The following is a 23,525-nucleotide window of genomic DNA, read 5'->3' as shown; positions in this document are numbered from 1 at the left end:
ACACGCTCATATCTTACGGTCAGCTACCGGCAGACCGCGCTTACTTTACTCCACCTTCGTAAATTTTCCCACTTCGGGACATTCACGCAGGGAAATTTCCCTGACAGAAAGGAATCAAGGCTAATTACAAAAGAAATGTTCCTTCTCCTGAATATCGTCTACCTAAACTCATCAACCTAGGAAATCAAGCAGGTCTGCATAATTAACCAAGTGGGTTTGATTTTCCGGCTTCTGCGATCGGTTAATCAAGAAAAGACGGCGATGCGTGCAGTTCCCGGCATGGCCCGTTCCAATCAAGAGTTCCTTTCCAAATGAGCACCACGACTTCACTCGGATGTCTCCGTTTGGTGAATGATCCAAGAAACCGTGTGTGTTTTCTCACAATGACATCGCTTCAACAGGAAGATGGCAGAGTGTGCTGCACCAGCTGTACTGTGGTCCCTGTTTTCCTCAGATGCTGTACGAATAACTGCCCCAGACTTTACATCTCAATGGCACCATCGCATTTCAACAACATACAGATACAGCTGCAAATCAGTGACCTGGACACCTTGGACAACCAGTTGCTATTTGTCCGTCCAGGGTTATTTTCTCTGCCTGGAGGGTGCTCTATGGCAGTCTGTCCTGATAAAGGAGGTGTGGGCTCGGTGTCGGTCAGGTCTAAGTAAGGAAGTGTGGTCTCTATGACATACTGTCAGTTCAGGAGAAGAATCTGTAGCCTTTATGCCTGACAGTTTTAGGGTCAAAGGTGTGATCTCTGTGCCTGTCAGGTTTAAGGAAGGAGGCGTGTGTGTATTCATGTCAGTTCCAGAGAAAGAGGCGTGGCCTGTATGCCAGTCATTTCTAGAGAATGAGGCGTGGCCTCTAGGCCAGTCAGTTCCAGAGAAAGAGGCGTGGCCTCTAGGCCAGTCAGTTCTAGAGAAGGAGGCGTGGCCTGCATGCCAGTCAATTCTAGAGAAGGAGGCGTGGCCTCTATGCCAGTCAGTTCTAGAGAAGGAGGCGTGGCCTCTATGCCAGTCAGTTCCATAGAAAGAGGCGTGGCCTCTATGCCTCTTAGGTTTAGGGACATCACATCACATTGTAATAAGACAGTTATATAACTGTATTAAATCACTGATGGCTTTAAAAGCATTTTACACATCGGGTCCATCAAGAATTTTGTATCAATGACAAGGTCATTTTCACTAAGCCCTTTCTGAAATTCAGATTCTAATACAGTATCGCTCAGCCCGTCTCTCCTGTGGCAGAAACGCCACTCTGTCTAACCTCTGGAGGTGGGTGTGTTTGCACGCCGCTGGGTCCGAGCATGCCAGGCCGAGCAAGCTATGTGAGGAATTGTGTTCTCGGGCACGGTAGCCAGCGCTGGCCTGCATGTAGCCACACGACAGAGTGCTGGCGGCAGCAGGACGCAGCTGGTTCGGCACGACGGGACCGCAGTGCATTTACACAGACGTGAGAGGGTAGTCCAGGTCAGCGAAACAAGCAGCAAATTTAGGGACTGACGTCATTTACAGGCATTTGGGGTTATTTACACCATACACAGAATGAGCAAAGTCACAAGGAACGTTTACTGTTTCAGCACAAGCTAATGCATAAACAGTGATCATTTTTACCAGCTACTCATTCGAGGCCAAAAATCTTCAGCGAACTTTAAAATACTAATTAATAATTCACAAATACACAGAGGCTCTCACGTATTAATGCTTGCAGTTATACAGAACATTTTAAATCTCAACCTGAATGCAGTTAAATGAAAAAGAGATGTACAGTAATGGCTACAATATTCGTTTTGATTAATTATTCTGCTTCATATTGCTGCTAATTATTTAACATGATATTTTTGCCTATTTGAAAATTGTTCTCTAACAGTTTACAACCCAGAAAAAAAGTTGTTCTTTGTTGTTTTTTTAAAATCAATCAATACTGAACTCAATTACATTATAAATAAAATACTTGGGAATATTTGCTGTTAGAGGAAAATAATGAACAACAAAGCGGACATGACGTGTAATTACCGTACTGTTACTACTCCGATCCCACCCTCACCCCCATTATACTTCCAACCAGCCGAGCCAGCAATAAAAATCAACTAAAAACAATGTGTGCTTTTTATCTGTTTATAGTTACCTTGAATGTTGTGGAACGTGTGAGAAACAAGTTCTTGTTATCACTTGCAGGTCAGTTCATTTCAAGTGGTCCAGTCTTCCTATTAGTGTTCGGGACTCAGACACAGTCTCAGTGTTTAAGTCTAAGCTTAAAACGTATTTGTTTACTCAAGCCTACCCTGACTAGATTCTGTTCTACTTTCTCCCTCTCTCCTTTCGCCGAGCCCCACAGGAATTTATGGAGATACTAGAGATCCAGATCCTTTCTGCCTCTGGATGGAGCTCAAATCTTCTTTAATTCCAGACTGCTGGGACTACGGCTGCTCCTAACGCCATACAGACTTCATATAAATCCATAATGAACTTTATCACATTATCTGTTGTTACCCAGATGAGGATGGGTTCCCTTCTGAGTCGGGTTCCTCTCAAGGTTTCTTCCTCTTAAAACATCTTAGGGAGTTTTTTTCTTGCCACCATCGCCACTCAGTGGCTTGCTCAGTTGGGATAAATTCACACCTTTAATATCTGTATACCGTGTTGATATTTCTGTAAAGCTGCTTTGAGACAATGTCTATTGTAAAAAGCGCTATACAAATAAAATTGAATTGAATTGGTCCAAAGTTGGTTGCGTGACTGTTAATTAATTTCCCTAAAAATTTTTTGAGTGATTGCCTCTATGTATTGTCACTACAAAATCACCAGGTTTTAATTAATTTTTTTTTTACCTGGTTTAAATCCACTATTATATACTATACCAATTGTAATGCTCAAGATTGCTCACAGTTACACTTTTAGGGTCAATTTATAATGGGAAGGGTTCGAGTCTCGGTCTTAATTTTTTCGGTAGGGGTACCTGGGTAAGGATAATGTGCATGCAGAACATTTCAGGCTTGAGACTTCTCTTATTTTTTATTTCTGGGGGTGAGAAAGTGCAATCGTTTTTTTTTTTAATTTCCCTCAATATCGGGTTCAATATCTCTGGTGCGGGACCAGATACGAACCTGAAATTTTCACAGAAATAAGTCCTCTATAGTAGTTTTCTGCTGTAAAAATTTTGAGTTTGAGACTAGAGGTAAACTCTGCAGGACAGTAGACCTCATGGGCCATGTTGGTACACGTGTACAGTTGGTATGCATGAATAGCTTTTATCCAAATATGGAATGAGTGTGTTCAGTCGGGTGTTTTACCAATGAACAGAGTCATAAACTGTTGTGGTGTTCTTTCTCCTGTCATAAACGCAGTTAGTGATTACGGTTCAGAAGCCACTTACTGCTTTTACATGTTTTTGGAGAAAAATATTGTACAGACATCACACTTTAATATTGGAATGAGTGTGGCTTCAAGGCAAAATGTATCCTCCTGTCAAACCGCCAAGCTACTTTCCCCTGTCGTGTCGTGTATTTACAAGCCATGCGCTCGACTCGTGACGCGCCGACTGTTACCAGTTGGTGTACTAAACAATTAAACAAACATGTAAACATTCCCAGACACCAGCGAAGAAAAAGGACAGCAAAACAAGCGCATTTTGTCGCACGTTCACGTTAAGACCACAAACACCCTGAGTATTTAAGAGGAAATAATAATCCAGCCCGAAGTTCTGTTGTGATTGCACTGAGTAGCAGGAGTAAATGGAGGCCTGCCAGTCTGGTGCTGGTCCCGGATGATGTAGCGCACTCCAACACGCTCGCTACGCCAGCACATTCCCAGCCTGTAGAACCATGTTTGAAGCCGCGCGAGCCGGCGCCAAAACCGACAAGCCGAGGGAAGGGAGGGTGTGCCCCGACGTCTCTCGCCGGGAGCTCGTCTCCGTGTGTGCTGACACGACCAGAAATAAAGTCGGGAGAAGATGAGAAACTCGAGCTGGTCCGAAATAAAAGGGAGTCGTTGACCGGTTCGTCTTTTGCACGACAAGGATTTTAAATGCAAAAATAATAATATAATGATTTCCTTCTTGTCTCCATGTCTACCATCTGGTTTCCTCTTTGCTCCTTCTCCCCCCCCCTCCCCCCCGCCATTTCCTTCTAACAACATCTCTGATCTGCAGAAATTGGCCACGTGATGGTAGCGACGGCTTGGCCGTCATGCCCACCACTTCATTCCTCGCGTTCCTGTGGGCCACGGTGGCACCTCGATACCCGGCGTACAGTAATGCGGAGCAGAGCTCGTATGTGCCTGATTTCACACTCCTCCATCGTGCCGCCGTTCCTCTGCTGCTCCCAGACGCTCACACACACACATATGAGTTCGTGTGCTACAGGATGTAACCGCAAGGCGTCACGTCCCATACTCGGAGACCATTTGTGATCAAAATTACACAGATTTTTGCTTGCAGTCACCTCACTGACTGGACTGTTGGTGAGCGAACATTCGCTCTGTTCGGTTTTAACTGCGTCTGGTTTATTAAATCATCTGCCCCGTCTTCTTCTTCAAACTGACCAATCATAGCGCTCCGACAGTTTGCGAAGCTTTGTAACGTATTTGCATTCAAACACAGCAAGACGGCTGACGCTTTTATTATGCTTTACATGCAAAACTAGAGACATGATCTATAGTCCGAGACAGAAATATTGGCACCCTTGGTTACACATATAATAATATTAAAACTAGAGATGCACCGATGTATCGGCCAATAACCGGTATTGGCCCATAAAAGTAATTTTTCTCGCTATCAGCCGACAGTTTAAAAACATCCGACGATCATCCGATAATCTCCTGTCAATCAAAAGAGGGCGGGAAAACACATCGATTTGGTGCTGTGTGTAAAGATGTCGTCTCTTGTGTGGAATGATGTCAAAACTGAAGTTTATAAGTTCTGTAATCTCTGCACTGATAAAATTTTACACCGGACGCTGCAGCGGTGAAGCGGGAGTTTCAGCGTCGAGTCGAATTTTTTTGTTTTTTTGCCGAGCTGTTCGCGCTGAATTAAAGCTGCAGTACACCGTTGAAAGATTTAAATGAAGACGAGTCGACAAAAAAGTATATACACTGCACAGAAACCTATATTTTCAGAGTAGTATATTTCATATCCAGTTAATGTTAATATATAAAAAGTGTATATTATATATTACCAGTGTGATGTTCAGTGATGAAGTAGAAATGCTTGTGTTTGTGGAGAGTGAATGTGAGACTAACAGGAGGTTTTTTACAATTCAGTCAATGTTAATACGAATGAATAACATTCAATAAGTTAATAATCTTACTTTAATCTTCAGAACTGAGTTCATGTGTTCATGTTCATTAGAGTAATGTGTGTTCTGTTGATGAGACCAGTTACTGTCAAACAACGTGTTGAAATGGAGAGAATAAAGTTTTTATTTACATTTCCTTCAGAACTGTGGAATTAATTATTATTCATTTAAAAGAAAGAATAAAAGGCAGAACTATCGGTATCGGCCGATTTCGCTCTGAATAATCGCTTATCGTATCGGCTGAGAAATTTAGTATCGGTGCATCTCTAATTAAAACCACTTAATATTTTCCACAGTATGCAGGGTCGATGAACCCAAGCATATAAGGTGCAATAGTCGATTTATTTTTGTATTCCTCACTTCCACAAATAACCTAGAAGGTACGAAGAATACGAAGAAAAGAAAAAAAAATAGTTTGAGCTGCAGCCTCAACAAAAGAGAACGACTGGCTGACGAACTCCGCTCCGGTCAATTCAAACGTAAAACCCCATCGACTTTAACGTTAGAAACCTAATCTAGTCTTACCTAACCCATCTTTAACTTGAAAAGCTGACAATGTATCCGCCGTTCAATATTAAACCCAGTTCTAATGAAGAAATCCGCGCAATCGAACACGAGCGATGCGATCATCAGTTTTCAACCTAACAACTGAAACTCATAAATCAAAGGGCTGCTGAGCGGTCAGTGCTTGGACCCCTAGACATCGAAGGACGCTTGCAAATAGCGCCGGGCGACACGACGATATCATGACGTGCTTTCGTATTAAATTTGTTCGTTTTTAATAATTACATAGGGCAGCGGATAAAATCTCACGTTAAAATCTACCGAAGCTTTCAAATGCTTACACCCCTTAATGAGAACGTCAGAACGTGTATATGAGGACATCCGTATCGCCAGAACGAGCCTTTTGACGCTCCGTGATAAAAACGGCACACCTCGGCGCAGCTTTTACACTTCGGTCAGTCACGCTTTTTCCAGACGGTACAGAAAGACGAGTTTTCCTGCACAGGCGAAAAACTTTTGTTGTATACGTACACTGAAACTGAACCATTTAGCAGAAACTACAGAAAAGTGCCAAGGAGTCATCAGTAACTACAGAATAAGGAACGATCAAAATAAACCCCAGAATAAAGAAAAAAAACAACAACAGCAGCACAAAAATCCCACGAGCGCACGCGCAAAAACCAGACGAGTTTCCTTAAAAGCGCGTTCTGTGCGGATCACACCCCGCTGTTACTGCGGCACGCTGCACTCAGACTTCCGAGCAAAGCCCTCAGAGAAAGTGCTCAGCCTTTCGCACGTACCGGCACTGCGCTCTCGCACAGCCGGTAACACGACCACGGACGTCGGAAGTCGGCCGATATCGGCCTGTAAGAAAACTGCCATTGACTAACTGGACTCGTTTATCAGAGGGACGTCTGTAATCATGGTTTTTAAATATCTCCTCAGGTATAATATGGATAAACATTACCGCAGGACCCCATACAATCCCATTAGACAACAGATATCGCTCCAGAGGCATTTCATTCCAGAGTCTATAAATATGCAAATTAGAAAAACCCAAATTCTTCAAGAGCCCACCCCCTGCGTGGCCTTCATTTGCATACTCTGTATGTATTTGTTGTAGGAAACGATTGAACTCTACGCCAGCGCGGTTACGGGAAAGTAATCGACGACCGGGTGGGCGTGACTCGGCCCGACATGACGCGGAGTCTCGGCCGCGGTCTGCGATCAGTTCCTCCGGGATTTCGCGATCGCAGAAAAGAATGCAAAATCGAGCAAACCCCGCGGAATTCGGAGGAGCTCGCGGTTGTTCAAAATCACCGTGGCTTTGGGCCGAGACGAGCACAGCTAAAAGGCCTCGTTTACCGACAAACATCGCTGTGGAGGAATTTCGTACGTTTGCGATTTCACCAATTCTGAAGTAGGTTTCCGCCAAAAAAAACAGTACGGACTGTCCGATAACAGCACGCACTGATACTTCTTATTCTTCTTACACGACTTATTCTTCTTATGCCACTTAATCTTCTTATTCTTCTTCTACCACGTATTCTTCTTATTCTTCTTCTACCACGTATTCTTCTTATTCTTCTTCTACCACTTATTCTTCTTATTCTTCTACCACTTATTCTTCTTATTCTTCTTCTACCACTTATTCTTATTCTACCACTTATTCTTCTTCTACCACTTATTCTTCTTATTCTTCTTCTACCACTTATTCTTCTTCTACCACTTATTCTTCTTATTCTTCTTCTACCACTTATTTTTCTTCTACCCCTTATTCTTCCTACACCACATCAATTTGCCGGCGATTACAATTCCGCATATATAAAACGTCGCATTGTACTACGTATCCCTTTATAGTTACGTCCGATCTTCCCCCCCGAAGCCTCTCGAAGATAATAATCCAAACACTGCGGCTTATCGGACGCAAACGTCTTTAAGGAGTTCCAGCGATCGTCACACAGAACTGACACTGGAGACTCCTTCCGTAAACGTTTCAGAAATCTCCAGCACGACGATCGGACAAATCGCAACACGTATTCGTCCGTTTATTATTAGTGCCGAACAGTCCGCGCTACCGTCCGACCGGCTTTCCAACCCGGCTTCCAGAACTTCCTTCCTCCGGAGCACGGTACCGAACGGTGCATAAGTAAAAGCGCCCTCTGTGAAGTTGAACCGGTGCGCGAGCGTGTCCGAGTCCAGTGTAGGTTTCAGCTGACTGCGCGGCTTGTTCTACGCAACACTACACACTGGAGTTTGTTCATACGCGTCCATATTTCTTAGCCTGCAGGCTCTCGCAGGAAACGACACTCGTTCTGTACGGATTCGGGTGTACTTACAGCTGACCGTATGTACAAATATAACACATTGCATGTGATCTTTCTACATATTTCATGTACATCTCGCGCAAAAGGAATTATTGAAAAATAAATAAATAAATCTCACCGTCCTAGTGTGATGCATTAGAAGACTGCTATAGTGAGAGCACCACTTACACAACACTCTAATCAGACATCGGCGTAATACGAGTGCTGCACTTTGTGATATTGGGTATCACGTTGCTGGCCAGTGTTACGATAACAATTAGCAAACTGCGGATTAACTGCAATACGATCGGCCGAGCCAGCGCTACACCGCTACACCCGTGTCCGAGGTTAGGGCCGGTCCATATTTCAGTGGACAAGGCTGTTAGAGTGTCCTGATTGTTTACAGTGACACAACCCTGTTTAATTATCACTCAGGTCCAGGACTAACCTCTGAGAGATAAACGAAAAGAAAAAAAAAAAAAGAAACATGGTGTAAACCAACGAGCGGTGTGTTCTGGAGGAAGGCCGGCAGGATCGAGCGGTCCAAAGGCGACAGAGAGCATCACACACACATCAGTCCGCATGATGCTCGTAAAGCTTACACTGTGCACCCAGACGTACATGCGGACGTTTTTCCCATCATCCATGCGAGCCTTTTGAGAAACCGCTGAAGTAAAGAGAAGAGCTACGCGTGAATTTTAATTCGGTTCTGTGCGCCGAGTCGTTTTTTGTGAAGCGCCCGGCCCCTGCTGTTGCTATGGATTCAGAGTGACAGAAGATGGAGCAGAACGAGTGTGGCTGAGAAACCGAGAGTGTGATGTGAGCACGTCCTCCTCCACACAGGACCACAAACTGGAGTCACACACCGTGGTTGAAACCCTAATGGATGTCCGATGGACGTAAAGCACGCTCTATAAGGTGAGGGCTTCGGGATAAACGAAGCCGGCTTTACACCGTACGCTTTTTCGAAGGAAAATCTGAAATGTGTTTCGTTTAGCGCTCTCTGTGTGAGAGCTGCTACGACGCTCGTCTGAAAGCCACCAATAGGAGGACGGCACGGCATGGCACGGAACGGGATGGCGCACATTACTTACAGTGTGTCCGTGGTGCCTCGTACGTGGTAATAACGCCATTCCCCACCTCGGCACGTTTCGACATGGAAAAAAACAACACACACATGGACGCCTTCAGAAAAGGTGTCTTTTTGTCGGCTCTGTTAGATCACGTAAAGCTACTGGTATAAACGTCAAACATTTATACAACGTCGTGGACTGAAACCGCAGCACGGCAACAGCGGCGAGTCGTGTTCTCAGCGAGGCAAGCGAGCTAACGTTACGAGTGATAACTCTAATGCTGATGATTAACGTCGGAATGGTCATTTTATTTCATTTAACATTACAGAAGGGTTTCTCTTTATACAGTTCATAGTAGCGGTGTTTCCATCCAAGTTGCGAATTTACAGTAACTTATACGGGGAAAAAAAAAAAAGGAACACCGCATAAAACATTTTTCGAATAAAATTTTGCCCCACTACAGAGGCTGTGGTGTCTCAGTGTCTAAACGCTCTGCGTTACTGATCAGAAGGTCGGGAGTTCAAACCCCGTCACTGCCGAGCTACCACTGCTGGGCCCTTGAGCAAGGCCCTTAACCCTCAATTGCTCAGATGTATAAATGAGATAAATATAAGTCGCTCTGGATAAGGGCGTCTGCCAAATGCCAGAAAATGTCAAATAAATAAATAAATAAATAAATAAAAACACCAAACAAATCATTCCACAGAACAAAATAGTCACTTCCGGGAAAACTTGCAGCCATTTTTTTTTTTTTTTGCTTCTCTGAGCCGATTATCCAATCGCGGGATTCGTCGAAGCGAAGTCACATGATGATTTTTCGACACTCGTATTTACGGGATAAATTCCCGTAAATACGAGTGTCGAAAAATCATCATGATGATTTTTCGACACTCGTATTTACGGGAATTTATCCCGTAAATACGTTTTCTTATCGAATACGATCCGCCTCGGTTGAAGCGCCTGTTTTCCGGACATTTCATTCGCGTCTGATGTTTCTGTCCACTGTTTTTTTTTTTCCGTTTTAACTTGACGCGATATCCCAAAGCTGGATGGAAGCATAGCTAGTGTGAGCGGCCATGTTGGTTTGACGTCACTTGGTAAACGGGGAAAAAAAAGGGTAGCCGAGTAGACTACCTGTTCTTCTGCGGCTTTTACTGGTTGGAAGCGAGGAATTACGAGTTCACCTCGAACGCAGCGTTAATAAAACCTTACCTGGCCACTCGTCCGGTGAGCTGCAAAGCTACGGACAGAAACCGTATCCGTGTCCGCTCAAACTCGCGTTGAAGAACGTATCCGTGTTGTTTATTTTTACCCAGTTTGAAAACCATGTTGCGTTTAAAAAACGCGTTTCGTCTCGCCGTAATGTTTCCGCTATCGCGCCGAGGGGTTTGCGGGTGTTTCCGCGAGCCTGATTTTTGCACGAGATGCTGCGCTCGCGTTGCCGAGCGGCTTCGTTTTCGTCGCTGACTTCTGAAACCGGTCCGGACATGTAAACGGCTCAGATCGGATTTGTTTCCGCGTTCCGATACGAACCACGTTCAAATGAGGTGCGAAATACGGAAGATCTCTGATCCCCGGTTGTTTATCTCGTATCTAAACGCTCCGTTCATTTTCCTGTTTGTTCCGCCTTATTGTCGGTGCTAAGCGACAAATAATAAACGACCCCGGTGACACGTTGCGCTGCGATACGACAAGCGCGTGTGCGCAGAAACGGCCGTGCAAAAAGTTAATCGCGTTCCAGTTTGTTCGCACCCGTTCTCCTTCGACCGAAGACACCCACCGCTCCCGTCTTCTCAATCGCATCCGTGTTTCTCGTGAATCTGACATCGACAAGGATATCGGTAAGGATTCTCCTCCGTCCTCGTCATACCTCGTCATACCTCGCGTGATGTCTACGAAAATGACCTCTTCTACTAACTTAAAGGTAAAGTTTTCAGCCTAGGGCTGATGAACGATGAATGTAAACACAGGTCTTATGCATATGTAAACAAAATCAGAAACAAAAATATCAGCATCAAGAGACTGAAACGGAGAATCTCGATCCCGCACATGATGTAGGACGCACACCTCTGATGTCAGGCTGTATGAAAAGAAATGTCATTCTTGCGTCACTATCCCAAGGCCTACACAAACATGGAAAAAAAATATGCGAGATGCCATGGAGGCAAACGGACATAATGAGGCACAAGACATATGTACATGGTTCCCAAACCTAGTCCTGGAGAACCTCCTGTCCTGTCTGCCGAGTTGACTCTGATGAGTGAAGGAGGGCGTGTTAGAGAAAGCTCAGGAGAGCTTCACACGGTCTTACCTTGCTGAGGGACGGCACCAGCAGTCCCTTCCATTTGGGCGCGTTCTCCTCGCTGTAGAAATCGTACTGGCACTGGGCCGCCTGCATGGCGTTTCAGCTGAGCCAGGGAACAGCTCCGATCCCCTTACTGCTTCATCCACGCAGGAGCAGCGGCCACCGGCCCGGCGAGCTTCACACAAGACGAGCCAGCGGCAAGCAGGAGCTCCGCCACACGGTCAAAGCGGCGAGCTAGAGCCACCATGGCATCTCCGGATCGCTACTCACTCGCGCGCGGCTGCTGTTGCTATGCTTCTGCCTGTATCGTGCCAACGCTTATGCTATGCTAACTCCCGAGTGTTATGCTAACTGTAAACGTTATAACGCCGCCTGATGACGTTGGCCGCCTTTCACACACTCCCCACTTCACTTCCACTTAAAGACCTTAATCCTGAAGCCGTCGAAATGACAAATACATCTCTCAGTTTTGTCCTAGTGGAGTTTTAAAAGATAATAAAATCAAAATTAAATAATTTTTAAAACAAAAAAAAAGCGCTGTCCAATCGATAAAAAATTCCACCACGGGCTCGTGCTAGCTGGCTAATAATAAACTAGCTGGGCTAAGCGAGCTCTAAACAGCGATTTTGGACACCAATGCTAGCTGCTAGCTATAGTTACGTGGAGAAAAATAAACCAACAGAGCATATATATATGTATAATGTATAATGTTATATTCATTGGTTGAGACGAAAAGCTCTCCAATTGTATGTGTGTTCGTCCATTTTTATTTTACTTTATTTTTAAATCCGAAAATTTAGCTAACTAAGTGTATTAGCCAAGCACTATTTTTTTTAATTCCACACAACGCGAAACAAACACAGGACACTATACTGAACTCTGTGGTCCTGTTTCTAAGCTTCGGTTATGATATACAGAGGTATTTAGTAGGAAAAATATATTTATATTTATTTTGGTTGATTGTTGTGACTCGGGCGCAGTTGTGTTGGTAGAGAAGAGACAGAGAGAACATGCGCAATGGAGAACACAGAGAGAGAGAGAGAGAGAGAGAGAGAGAGAAACAGAGCCTCCCCCTACTCCCCCCCACAAAAAAAACTCACTCGCTACACGAAAACAAAAAAGACAGAGCCCTTTCTTTTTTTTGCGCGTCGATCAAAACTCGTACCAGTCAATAAACCGAAGTCAACAACAAAACGTAAAGAAAGGCAAAAAAGCTCCCGACTGATTTCCTCTTGACGGACGCGTAGGAGAACGCCTCTGTACGCGACAAACCCTGAGCGTCTTGCTACGCGAACGAAGAGGTCGCAGACCAAACCAATCGATCACCGAAATGATCTGAAAGGGAACATCGCGATTACCGAGCGACAGATCTGGCTCCATCATCTACACAAAAATACACGAAGTCAACGCGTTTAGGAAGCTGCTGGCTGATTCGAATCTGTACAAACTAAAAAAAAATAAAAAAAAATTCAATGATATATACCTCCCAAGGGTTTAGATGGTGGTTTAGATGTTAACAAGTTTGCTTCACACCTCCAGAGATGCATGTTCTCCGCATGTTTCAAGGGTTTCATCCGGGTACTCCGGTTTAATCCCCCAGTCCAAAGACTTGAAGGCTGATTTCCAAACTGTCCGTAGTGAATGTGTGTGCGCGATTGTGCCCTGTGAGACGGGTTGGCACCCCGTCCAGATCGGTCGGTGTCCCCGTATTGTGCCCGAGTTCCCTGGGATAGGCTCCGACACGACCCTGTGTAGGATAAGCTACATAAGGTATGGAAAAGGGATGGATAGATGGATATACCAAAGAACCAAATAAAAGACTGTGCTGGCGTGCTGTTATAGGAACATAATCAATGACAGGATGGTGTGATGAAGCTATGAGTTATCAATGAAGCAGAGTTATTAATCAACAACATGCATGAGTGATGACTTGGGTTAAACATTTTTGTTTTTGGCAGGGGGTAGGGGTGTTCACTGTTAAGAATTCAACTGTGTTGTGGTCCATCCAACTATTCCTTTTGTATACCGCTTATCCTACAGCGTCGCGGGGAACCTGGAGCCTATCCCACAAGGCGGGGTACACCCTGGACGGGGTGACAATCCATCGCAGGGCACAATCACATACACATTCACACACCCATTCATACACTGCAGACACTTTGGAAATGCCTTTTGGATCAGCCATCCGTGTACGCACAGGGCAGGAGTTGCAATCGAACCCGCAACCCTGGAGGTGTGAGGCTAACCACTAAGCCACCGTGCGCCCAAGTGTTATGGTATATACATGTTATATATAGTGTATACATATTACACATTCAGTCCAGACCCCATGAGCAAACATTTTACTATTTCTTATCTTCAGTAACCACTTTATCTTGGCAGGCTTCATGGTGGATCCAGAGCCTATCCTGGAAATACTGGTCGTGATGTGGGAATGCATCCTGGACAGGAGAGTGTAGTCCATCACAGGGCTCCATGCACGCACATTCACACCTTTAATATGCAATTCTTAGCCCACAGGTTCCCAACCCCTTGCCCTGCACATTTTAATGTTATTGTTTGTTTTACCAGCTCCCGACACACCTGATTTAACTAATCGGCTAATCCACCTACTGGCATGTTTATGGGAGGAAACCAGAGACCCCAGGGGAAACTCACACAGACACAGTGAGAACATGCTAAACTCCAGACTGACAGTAACCCAACATCAGGATTGAACCAAGGACCCTGGAGCTGTGAAAAAGCAACGCTACCCCGCACCAATACGATGCCTGCTTTCAAAAGGTTTCGATCCGATTGTCCGTTTTTAGATTATTATTTTTGAAACAAATTCTCTTCGTAATTTTCGCAATTCCACAATATGGAATATTTATATAAATACTTTTGCTATTTTATCCAAAATACGTTGTAGCATTATAATTTCCCTTCACCGGAACTAAGACGCCCCGAACCTGTTCCACAAAGCGAGGAGCTCCATGGAGTGTCAAAGCCAGACTTATATCTTCAATAGTTTTGGATTTAAGTGACATTTTATCCATAATAGTATGAAAATATGCACTTGTTATATATTTGAAGTGTTTTATATATATATATATATATATATATATATATATATATATATATATATATATATATATACACACACAAAATTATAAAATTTTATTATTAATAAAAGTAATAATAATAAAATGTGTGTATGTATATATATATATATATATATATATATATATATATATATATATATATATATATACATATATATATATAAAACCATTATCTGTATTGAGAAATAAATATTCAGTTCTGGTTGGCTGAATTTAAGTAATAACATCAGTAAAAATGTGCACAAATCACCACCCGTATTGATAACAACTGCTGTCATGTCGAATACGGGCGCGAGAGAAAATGAATATCTGTAAACACTTCCTGAAAGCGGTCGCCGCCAAAATGACGTCGGACGTGTCGTCATTGATTGTGCGCCTGGCGGGAATCTTGCGCGTTTCGCTTTTGGAGTTGTTTTCAGTTTAAATGCTCGATCAAATTGGATCTTAAAGGTAATGAAGCTTTGTTATATTTGCATTTCTGCATATGCGAGTCTTATTTAGTCTCTGCGACACAGTAAAAAACCGTGAAAAATAATAATAATGACAGACTAGTTTAGCGCTGAGATTAGTAGCAAGCCATGTTGGTGTGATCTGGTTAACGCAGAAGGTGGCTTGTAAATGATATTGTTGCTGGGGTTGTTGTTGTTGTTTTTTGTCCAGTCCAGGAGAAAAACATGCAGGCTTTTCTGAAAGGATCTACACAAGGTGTTAAACCGCAGAAGGACAAAGCTACAGCTTCGAGCAGTGGAGAGAATAAGCGACAGAAACCAGTGCCATGGGTGGAGAAATAGTAAGAGAACACCACATCACTTAAACTGGCTCTGATGGAGTGATGTAGGTTTTTAATGATCATCCTCGTTCCTGTAGCTCTGCAGATGTGCACAGCTTTCTTAATGATCCATGTGAAGTCTGAGGGTTTAGATCTATGTCAATTACCTGTAAGAACCTTGATTTATATTTAGTATCCCATTCAGGGTCTGGTTTCATCAAGCTCAATTACTCTCCTCTTCTTCCTCTTCATCATCATCATCATCATCATCTTCTTCTTCGTCATCTTAATCTTATTATTATTTACATGCATCCAAAACTGAATCACGAGTCATCTTCTCTGAAGGTTGCAGCAAGGCTATTTTAATTTGCTAATAATTGTTGACTACCTTATTTGCATAATATTAAGAGGAATACATCTCTGTGAATGTCTGATAGACCGATAGATAGATAGATAAATGTTTATAGCACAATATTGAAACATGTATTAAAACAAACTCGGTGAAGCTGTGATGTGTCAGAGTTCAAGCTTGGCCTGCAGTGATTCAACACGATTGATCAAACTACTAATCTGACACCTTTTTTGAGATCCATCCATCTATCCATTTTCCATACCGCTTATCCTACACAGGGTCGTGGGGAGCCCGGGGTGCGAACCCATCGCAGGGCACGATCACATACACTACGGACAATTTAGAGATCAGTCTACGACGCATGTCTTTGGACTAGAGGAGGAAACCAGAGTACCTGGAGAAAACCCCTGAAGCACGTGGAGAACATGTAGACTCCACGCACACACGGGTGCGGAAGCGGGATTCGAACCCACAACCCCAGAGGTGCGAGGGAACGTTCTAACTACTAAGCCACCATGCCCCAACCCCTTCTTCAGTACAGATTTTATATCCGATAGATGTTTAGTTGATGCGACTTCTGGTTTCGAACTGTCTCAGTAATGCAGAAGTTCTGCGGCAGGTTCTCCAAGACGCTCAATAAAAACCGTACCAGCTAATTTCCTTACAGAACGGCACAAACTGTACCTGACACTACTGATACTTTTTTAAAAAGCATGCTGCTGTTCTACACTTCACACTAAGCAATTCACACCAAGATGCCTATCTGCCTTTCATTATTTGTGTTTCTGCATGCATGTGTAATAGTTTTATGCGGTTTAACACAGACGGGTAATAGTTTGTTTGTTTGTTTATTTATTTATTTTAAAGCTCTCCCGTTTATGGCAGGACTCTGTGATCTCGGTATTTAAAGGTTAATATTACGGTAAAGATTAAGAAGTGATGAGCTGGCAATCGAATCAATAAGATCATGCACATCATGGATGTTACACACATTACACATCCCCCCCCTCCTTTAAACAGCAGACCTAAGTGCGTGGATGAAGTCGCCTTTCAAGAGGAGGTCGTTGCAGTTTTGAAGAAATCGCTAGAGGGCGCTGATGTGAGTGTTTTCAAGCCAACTGTGCAGTGTATAATCTACCACGAGGTACACAACAAGGGTTGTTTTTAAATGTCGAGTAAAAGAGATGCTCTTTTCTCCTTATAGCTCCCAAATCTTCTGTTTTATGGCCCACCGGGAACAGGAAAGACTTCCACTATTCTTGCTGCTGCCAGAGAGCTTTATGGGTAAAAGCACACAATCTTACTTCATTTTAGTCGTAAGAAACGCCAATGCTGTAGCTGATTTTCCTCTGTTGCACACTAATCTAGTAATATGTAAAGGTGAATGGAGGTATGTGCATCCTTCAGACTGGGAAGCCAGTCAATTGGTAATAATCCCACGTCTGTTACGTTTCTCGCCTCCAGCCCAGAGCTTTACCGACAGAGAGTGCTGGAGCTGAACGCCTCGGATGAGAGAGGGATTCAGGTGATCCGGGAGAAAGTGAAGAATTTTGCTCAGCTCACGGTGGCTGGTACGCGGACAGAGTGAGTTCTGTTTAGATGTTTATTCTGGACTGTCCAGAAACCATTTTATTTATTTATTTATTTATTTATTTATTTATTTATTTCTAAATCTTTTTTTTTTTTTTTTTTTTTTTTTTGCATTGTGTGTGTGTTGGCTTAACACTGTGCTGTCCTTGTTCCAGTGGGAAATCATGTCCTCCGTTTAAAATCATAATTCTGGACGAGGCGGATTCTATGACCGGTGCGGCCCAGGCCGCGCTCAGGCGCACCATGGAGAAGGAGTCACGCACGACCCGCTTCTGCCTCATCTGTAACTACGTCAGCAGGTCAGACTGACTAAACACCGCTGATATTATTAGGATTAAACACCCCGGATTTCAGTTCAGTCCAGTTTTATTTGTATAGTGTTTTTAACAACGGACGTTGTCCCAAAGCAGCTCTACAGAATTATATACATTCAGGATATAGATTTTAAATGTATGAATTTATCCCTAATGAGCAAGCCTGAGGCGACGGTGGTGAGGAAAAACACCCTGAGACGCTAAACAAATCATGAAAATCCTGGCTTTTATATTATTAAGACTGAAGCCCTCAGAAGATCTGATCTCTGATATCATTCGGACTGAACAACTCAGAAGATCTGAGCACAGATTATATTCGGACTGAACACCTCAGAAGATTTAAGCTCTGATATCACGAAGCCAATCTTATTCTCTGAAAACAAATATAAAACGTTTTGAAAGATTTATGCCAATAGATTACTGCATTCCTTTTTTTGTCACATGATACATGGGCCATTGAACGCAGATTAAACAGTGGAATTCTTTCTGACAATGCTCTTTGGTTGTACGGTTCTCCTGTGAACGTTTCATACCGTCTCCACCTCTATAAAAAAAAAAACGTAATAAAACCACCAGTACGCAGATGCTCTTATTTCCTACTGGGATTTCTTGTTGCAGAATCATTGAGCCTTTGACGTCCCGCTGCTCCAAATTCCGCTTCAAACCCCTCACTAACGAGGTCCAGCAGGAGCGTCTGCTGGAAATCTGTGCGAAGGAGAATCTCAAATACAGCAAAGAGGTCAACATTTAAAAATCTGAAGTGTTTGGAATTCTTGTGAGGAAGCTTCATCTGCGTGTGGATATGAGCGTGACGTCCTGTGTGTCCTCTCGCAGGGGATTGACGCGCTGGTCAAAGTGTCGGAGGGAGATCTCCGGAAAGCTATAACGCTCCTGCAGAGCACGGCCAGGTTCAGCGCGGAGAAAGAGATCACGGAGAGCCTCGTCATAGAGATCGCAGGGGTGAGCCCTCGTGTAACACCACGTCTGCCTTGTATGTTTTCTGATTAACTGGATGTGCGGAGCTCTTTTGAAAACATGATTGGATTTTGATTTTAGGTGGTTCCACCCAAAGTGATTGAAAATCTGCTTCAGACCTGCTACAAAGGCAACTTTGAAAAATTAGAGGTTGCCGTGAAGGTGAGTACGAGGCGGAATATTAATTACTAAAAGGTAGACCGGGCACAGATCCGACGCTTAGGGCCGATACCAGCAATAGATGGTGGCTCAGATATCGGATCCTATCACAAATTGTAAAGATTGGAATTGGAGGGGGGGGACTCATTTTGGAAGTGGGGGGGGGGGTCATTTTCAAAGTAGGGGGAGGGGGAATCATTTTGGAAGTAGGGGGTTCATTTTGGAAGGGGCGGGGGATCGAATCATTTTGGAAGTGGGGGGGGGGGTCATTTTGGAAGTGGGGGAATCATTTTCAAAGTAGGGGGAGGGGAGGAGGAATCATGTTGGAAGTGGGGGGGTCATTTTGGAAGTGGGGGGAGGGGGGAAACATTTTGGAAGTGGGGGAAGGGGGTGAATAATTTTGGACGGGGGGGTCATTTTGGAAGTGGGGGGGGGGTGAATCATTTTGGAAGTAGGGGGGTCATTTTGGAAGGGGCGGGGGATCGAATCATTTTGGAAGTGAGGGAATCATTTTCAAAGTAGGGGGACGGGAGGAGGAATCATGTTGGAAGTGGGGGGGTCATTTTGGAGGAAGGGGGAAACATTTTGGAAGTGGGGGAAGGGGGTGAATAATTTTGGAAGTGGGGGGAGGGGGGAATCATTTTGGAAGTGTGGGGAGGAATCATTTTGGAAGTCGGGGAGGGGGGAAGAATCATGTTGGAAGTGGGGGGTTCATTTTGGAAGTGGGAATGTTTACATGTAAGAAGACTCGACTGGTTCGTCACAGAGTTGAACTGTGAATTGGTATTAGAAAAGAGAAGAAAAGAAAAAAAAATATTGTGCCATCTGCATACAAATCCATTTGACGCAAATGCCTTGTGCAGTTCGCGTAAATAGATTAAATATTAAATGTATTCATTATAGAGTACATGTCAGCTCCAGAATTATTGGCACCCTTGGTAAACATATATACAGTGCTGTAGAGCAAAGATGACTTCAATAATAATAATAATGCAATTAAATGTTTCTATATAAAAAAAAACCCTACTACAATAAAGAGCAGAGCAGTAAACAGTGATGAATGAAACACAGTCAGTATCTGGAGTAACGACACATTAAAAAAATAAATAAATAAAAAGTAGAAGTTGTTCAGTTTTATAAGCAGGGCTCGTACACGGTGCTTGAAGTACTTGAATTTGGCGTTTTTGAAATGGAAGTAATTTGGAAGAAAACCTTGAAAATGGCCACGATGTAACAACCTTCCATTGAAGATTGTTGTGCAGGTGTGCTCCTGTGCCTCAGCTTGATGTTGTGGTGAAGATGAAGCAATGCCTGGGAAATGGAAATCTAGTCCGGCATGGCTGGAAAAGGCGCAATATATAAATAGGTTGTGTGTTGTTGCTTTTTTTTTATTATTATTATTATGTTTTTTTTATTTGGAATTTAAAAAAAGAATCCATTTGAATGCCATCTTTTTGCATAGTCCTAGAAAACAAAAAGATGGCGCTTTAAAAGTCCCTGAAAGTCCTGGAATTTCATTGTGAAGCATCTGGATGAACCCTGTATAAGGAAATTTTATCGAGCATCCTGCAGAACCAGACACGGTTCTTCTGGAGACTTTGACTGTCGCACTAGCGTCTAATTTTTCCAGCAAAACCCAGCAGCCTTCACTGTGTGTTTCGTTGTTGTTTTGTGTCTGAAAAGTGTCCCTTACCACTTAATATGCTGCTTTCTTAAATGACATTTCACCAAACGTTTTTCTGTAACGTTTCGTTTTGTGCCGGAAAACGAAAAAGTTTTTTTTTTATACTGACTCGATAATGTAGAAGTCATATAATAAAAATCTATAGCAAAGTTTGTAGGAAAAAAAATAAATAAACTACAGACATTAACTTTTTATTTATTTATTTATTTAAACCTATCTTTACCAAGAAACGTACACAATATTCTCATCACCAATGTATTCGATCAACCAAGGTACAGTGTGTGTTGTGTGTGAAGTTTAGTTTGAACTGCTGAACTCAGTAACACGATTACAGAATTGATTAGTGGCAGAAAAATGTCTTAAATTATTAAAATAATGTATTACACACATTTTAGGCCAATAAGTCTGATGCTAGCGTGTAGTGACACCAGACTATGTGCTAAAGATTAAAGCGATTCAGCTTCAGCGACTGTTTTTAGCTCTGTGATGTCCTTTTGCCTATTTTTTATAAACACCGCGTGTCTGTATACGCGAGTGCGTTTCAGATTACTCACAACTCAACACCTAGCATGTCTTGGCTAATCCACTGCATTTGGAATAAAAGGGACGCTTTTCCTTTACTTGGCCGAGCTTAACTTTAGCCATATTTGTATTTAATACATTTTTTTTACTTCTATTACAGTTGCAAAGAAATGAACTGCAAATCAAGTGATTTTCCTTTATTAACTTAATGACTTTTCTGAATACAGACTACAACAGTCTGTTGCATTCAGTGCAGTCACATTGAGTTTGTGTCTTAAAAAAACAAAAAAGACAAGAAAAAAAAGTCACTATTCTGTCTCCTGTATTTACAGAATTTGGTAGATGAAGGCTACGCTGCTACACAGATCCTCAGCCAGTTCCATGACGTTATTATAGAGGAGAAACTGGGTGATAAACAGAAGTCTGTCATCACTGAAAAGATGGCTGTAAGTGGAAACGTCAGTGCTTATACACTACCGGTCAAAAGTTTGTGGACACCCGACTGAACCGTTTCTCGTGATCTGAAGGTGTGTGATTAAATGTTTGAAATCGGTGTCGTAGACAAAACTATATTAGTGCCGACGTATTCGTACCTTTCATTAGAAGACTAACATTTTATTTACAAATAAATATTGTTTTAAACGGACGACTCGGAGCGAAATATTCGAAAAAGCAGCTGATAAGAGTCCAGCGTTTGTGCGAACTCCTTTAATCCAGTTTAAAAGTCAACTCGGGGAAATCGGTCGAGAAAACGCCAAGAATACATTTCTGGAAATTCTAGGCGAAAAGGGCGTCGACTTTGAAGATGCTAAAATATTCAATTATTTTGATTTATTGTGGATTTTTTATCACAACATAATTCCCATAGTTCCCTTTGTGTTACTCCAGAGTTTCCATGACTTTATTATTATTATTATTATTATTATTATTATTATTATAAAATGTGGAGAAAATATAAAGAATGAGTGTGTCTAAACTTTGACCGGTAGTGTACATGCCGAGTACTCTTGGAGTGATTGTGGATGATGGTCAGTGATTTATTTATACATTTTTTTTGGTTAGAATTTGGTCTGAAATTCTTCTCTTCTCCTCTGTAAAATATTAGCTTAGGGGAGGAACTCTGGTCCCTGCAGACAGTAGGGGAAAAAAATACAAATGTGGACACCAACATCTAATCAAATCAGAACGATAAGGAGTATTTTTATATTAGCGTTCAGATGTTAGAGCCTCGGGATCGGTGTTGGAAACGTAGCACGGAAGACTAGATTCGGCTAACTTCTGATAAAATCGCTGACCATCTCTGACCTTTTCGTAAAGGCACTGACCTGCTGTATTGAGACTAACGGATGTCTGGATCATGATCGATGTGTTGTCTTTAGGTTGTTGATAAGTGCTTGGTGGACGGAGCTGATGAATACTTGCAGCTGCTGAACCTCTGCTCCGTGATCATGCAGCAGGCCACACAGAGCGCCTGAGCTCGCCACGAACCTTCAACACCTGCTCTCTATCTCACGTAGATTTAACTCATTTTGTACATTTAAAAAAAAAAAAAAAAGGTAATTAAAAATGTTTTCTTATACTTTCTTTGCTTGTTGCATCTCTGGCTAATAAACGTTCGATGCAGAAGGAACTTGCTTGTGATATAAAAGTAGTTCTCTAAAAGACATGAAGCACGTTTCCTAAAATTTTACTTCAAGTGATATGGGATCGATTCCAGGGAGGCTGTTTGTATTTTAACTGAGTCAGTTACCGAGTCTAGTCGAGGCTAAGGCCAATTTATTTGGTCCGCTCCCACTAATGATGCACAGTGACGGTCATATCTGTGAAACAGTCGCTGCATTTTACTGAAAGGTTACAGACGAATAAATTTTGTGATGGCATGAGATTTATTTGATCTGTATTAATGAGGAAGGACAGGTTTGATTTCAGGATGTCTTGAAAGTCCCTGTTAAGTGCCTTGAAACGTGCAGCGTTATTCGACATGTTGACCTAATTCCCACTGAAAGGAAGTCAGATTGGGACATAGAGTGGCTCCTCCCCCCTTTTTAAAAAAAAATAGCCAATAGCGTTTAACTTACCTCGCAGCCCCAGGGTTGAGCTGTACTTCACCGTTAGTACCATGGATTTTTATAATGTCGGGGACGGGACACTTCAGATTCTAGAGAGCGTTTGATTGGACCGAAAATCTGATGAGAAGCTGAAGTGCAGAATGATGTCATCAAAGTTGTTGGAATTTTGAATGCATAGATCTATCTTCTAAACGCGAATGGATTTTGTCGTCGTTTTGGCGCACGCTGGCTTCTAGATAAGACCGAAGGCGAACATATTCGTACTAAAAGCCACAAAACTTACATTTTTCACAAAATCTTCAATTTCACTGGGACTTTTTCAGCTAACATGGCTAATCCTTGCTTTAGGGGTTAAAATGTCATTTTGTTATGCCAGTGAGATAGTGTTCTATCTATTGCACTTGATTACACCGGTATTGGATATTAACGATAAAAACGCCTGCATACACCGCCACACGTTTTTTTTTTAACCTCTTCACTCAGCCTGGTTAGTGTATGCTCGATTT

The 23,525-nt window shown here is 42.8% G+C and overlaps 2 protein-coding genes across 5 annotated transcripts in view; one reads left to right on the top strand and one right to left on the bottom strand.

The window, feature by feature from the left end:
- Nucleotides 1-12,744, bottom strand: part of sos1 (son of sevenless homolog 1 (Drosophila)) — a 48,443-nt gene extending 35,699 nt beyond the window's left edge. For both annotated transcript variants that reach the window (XM_053683266.1, XM_017477838.3), the window contains exon 1: nt 11,488-12,744. In XM_053683266.1, coding sequence (XP_053539241.1) covers nt 11,488-11,574 — 87 coding nt within the window. In that variant the 5' untranslated portion in view covers nt 11,575-12,744. The remainder of the gene's footprint in view (nt 1-11,487) is intronic.
- Nucleotides 12,745-12,780: 36 nt separating this feature from the next.
- Nucleotides 12,781-22,529, top strand: rfc4 (replication factor C (activator 1) 4). 3 transcript variants are annotated; one of them, XM_017477266.3, is made up of 11 exons: nt 12,781-14,265; nt 15,246-15,375; nt 16,727-16,805; nt 16,911-16,990; nt 17,171-17,290; nt 17,452-17,595; nt 18,229-18,349; nt 18,445-18,570; nt 18,667-18,747; nt 21,283-21,396; nt 22,330-22,529. In XM_017477266.3, the coding sequence occupies exons 2-11, from the start codon at nt 15,260-15,262 to the stop codon at nt 22,423-22,425; spliced, it is 1,077 nt and encodes a 358-aa protein (XP_017332755.1). In that variant the 5' UTR covers nt 12,781-14,265; nt 15,246-15,259; the 3' UTR covers nt 22,426-22,529. The 3 variants fall into 3 exon arrangements, with proteins under 3 accessions (XP_017332755.1, XP_017332754.1, NP_001187540.1); XM_017477265.3 differs by lacking the exon at nt 12,781-14,265 and adding an exon at nt 14,929-15,035 and having other exon boundaries at nt 15,251-15,375; NM_001200611.1 differs by lacking the exon at nt 12,781-14,265 and adding an exon at nt 14,984-15,035 and having other exon boundaries at nt 22,330-22,505.
- The last annotated feature ends 996 nt before the right edge of the window (nt 22,530-23,525 follow it).

Source organism: Ictalurus punctatus, chromosome 10 (assembly GCF_001660625.3).
Source record: "Ictalurus punctatus breed USDA103 chromosome 10, Coco_2.0, whole genome shotgun sequence".
Lineage (NCBI taxonomy): Eukaryota > Metazoa > Chordata > Actinopteri > Siluriformes > Ictaluridae > Ictalurus > Ictalurus punctatus.
The sequence above is the reverse complement of the archived record's forward strand: the minus strand, read 5'-3'. Positions and strand labels throughout refer to the sequence as shown.

What these genes read in the sequence shown, in the direction of transcription:
- rfc4 (XM_017477266.3), top strand. Translation starts at nt 15,260, where the DNA reads ATGCAGGCTTTTCTGAAAGGATCTACACAAGGTGTTAAACCGCAGAAG. An exon ending in GCTGCCAGAGAGCTTTATGG is followed by an intron (nt 16,991 to 17,170) that starts GTAAAAGCACAC and finishes TCTCGCCTCCAG; the next exon opens with CCCAGAGCTTTACCGACAGA. An exon ending in TCGTCATAGAGATCGCAGGG is followed by an intron (nt 18,571 to 18,666) that starts GTGAGCCCTCGT and finishes TTTTGATTTTAG; the next exon opens with GTGGTTCCACCCAAAGTGAT.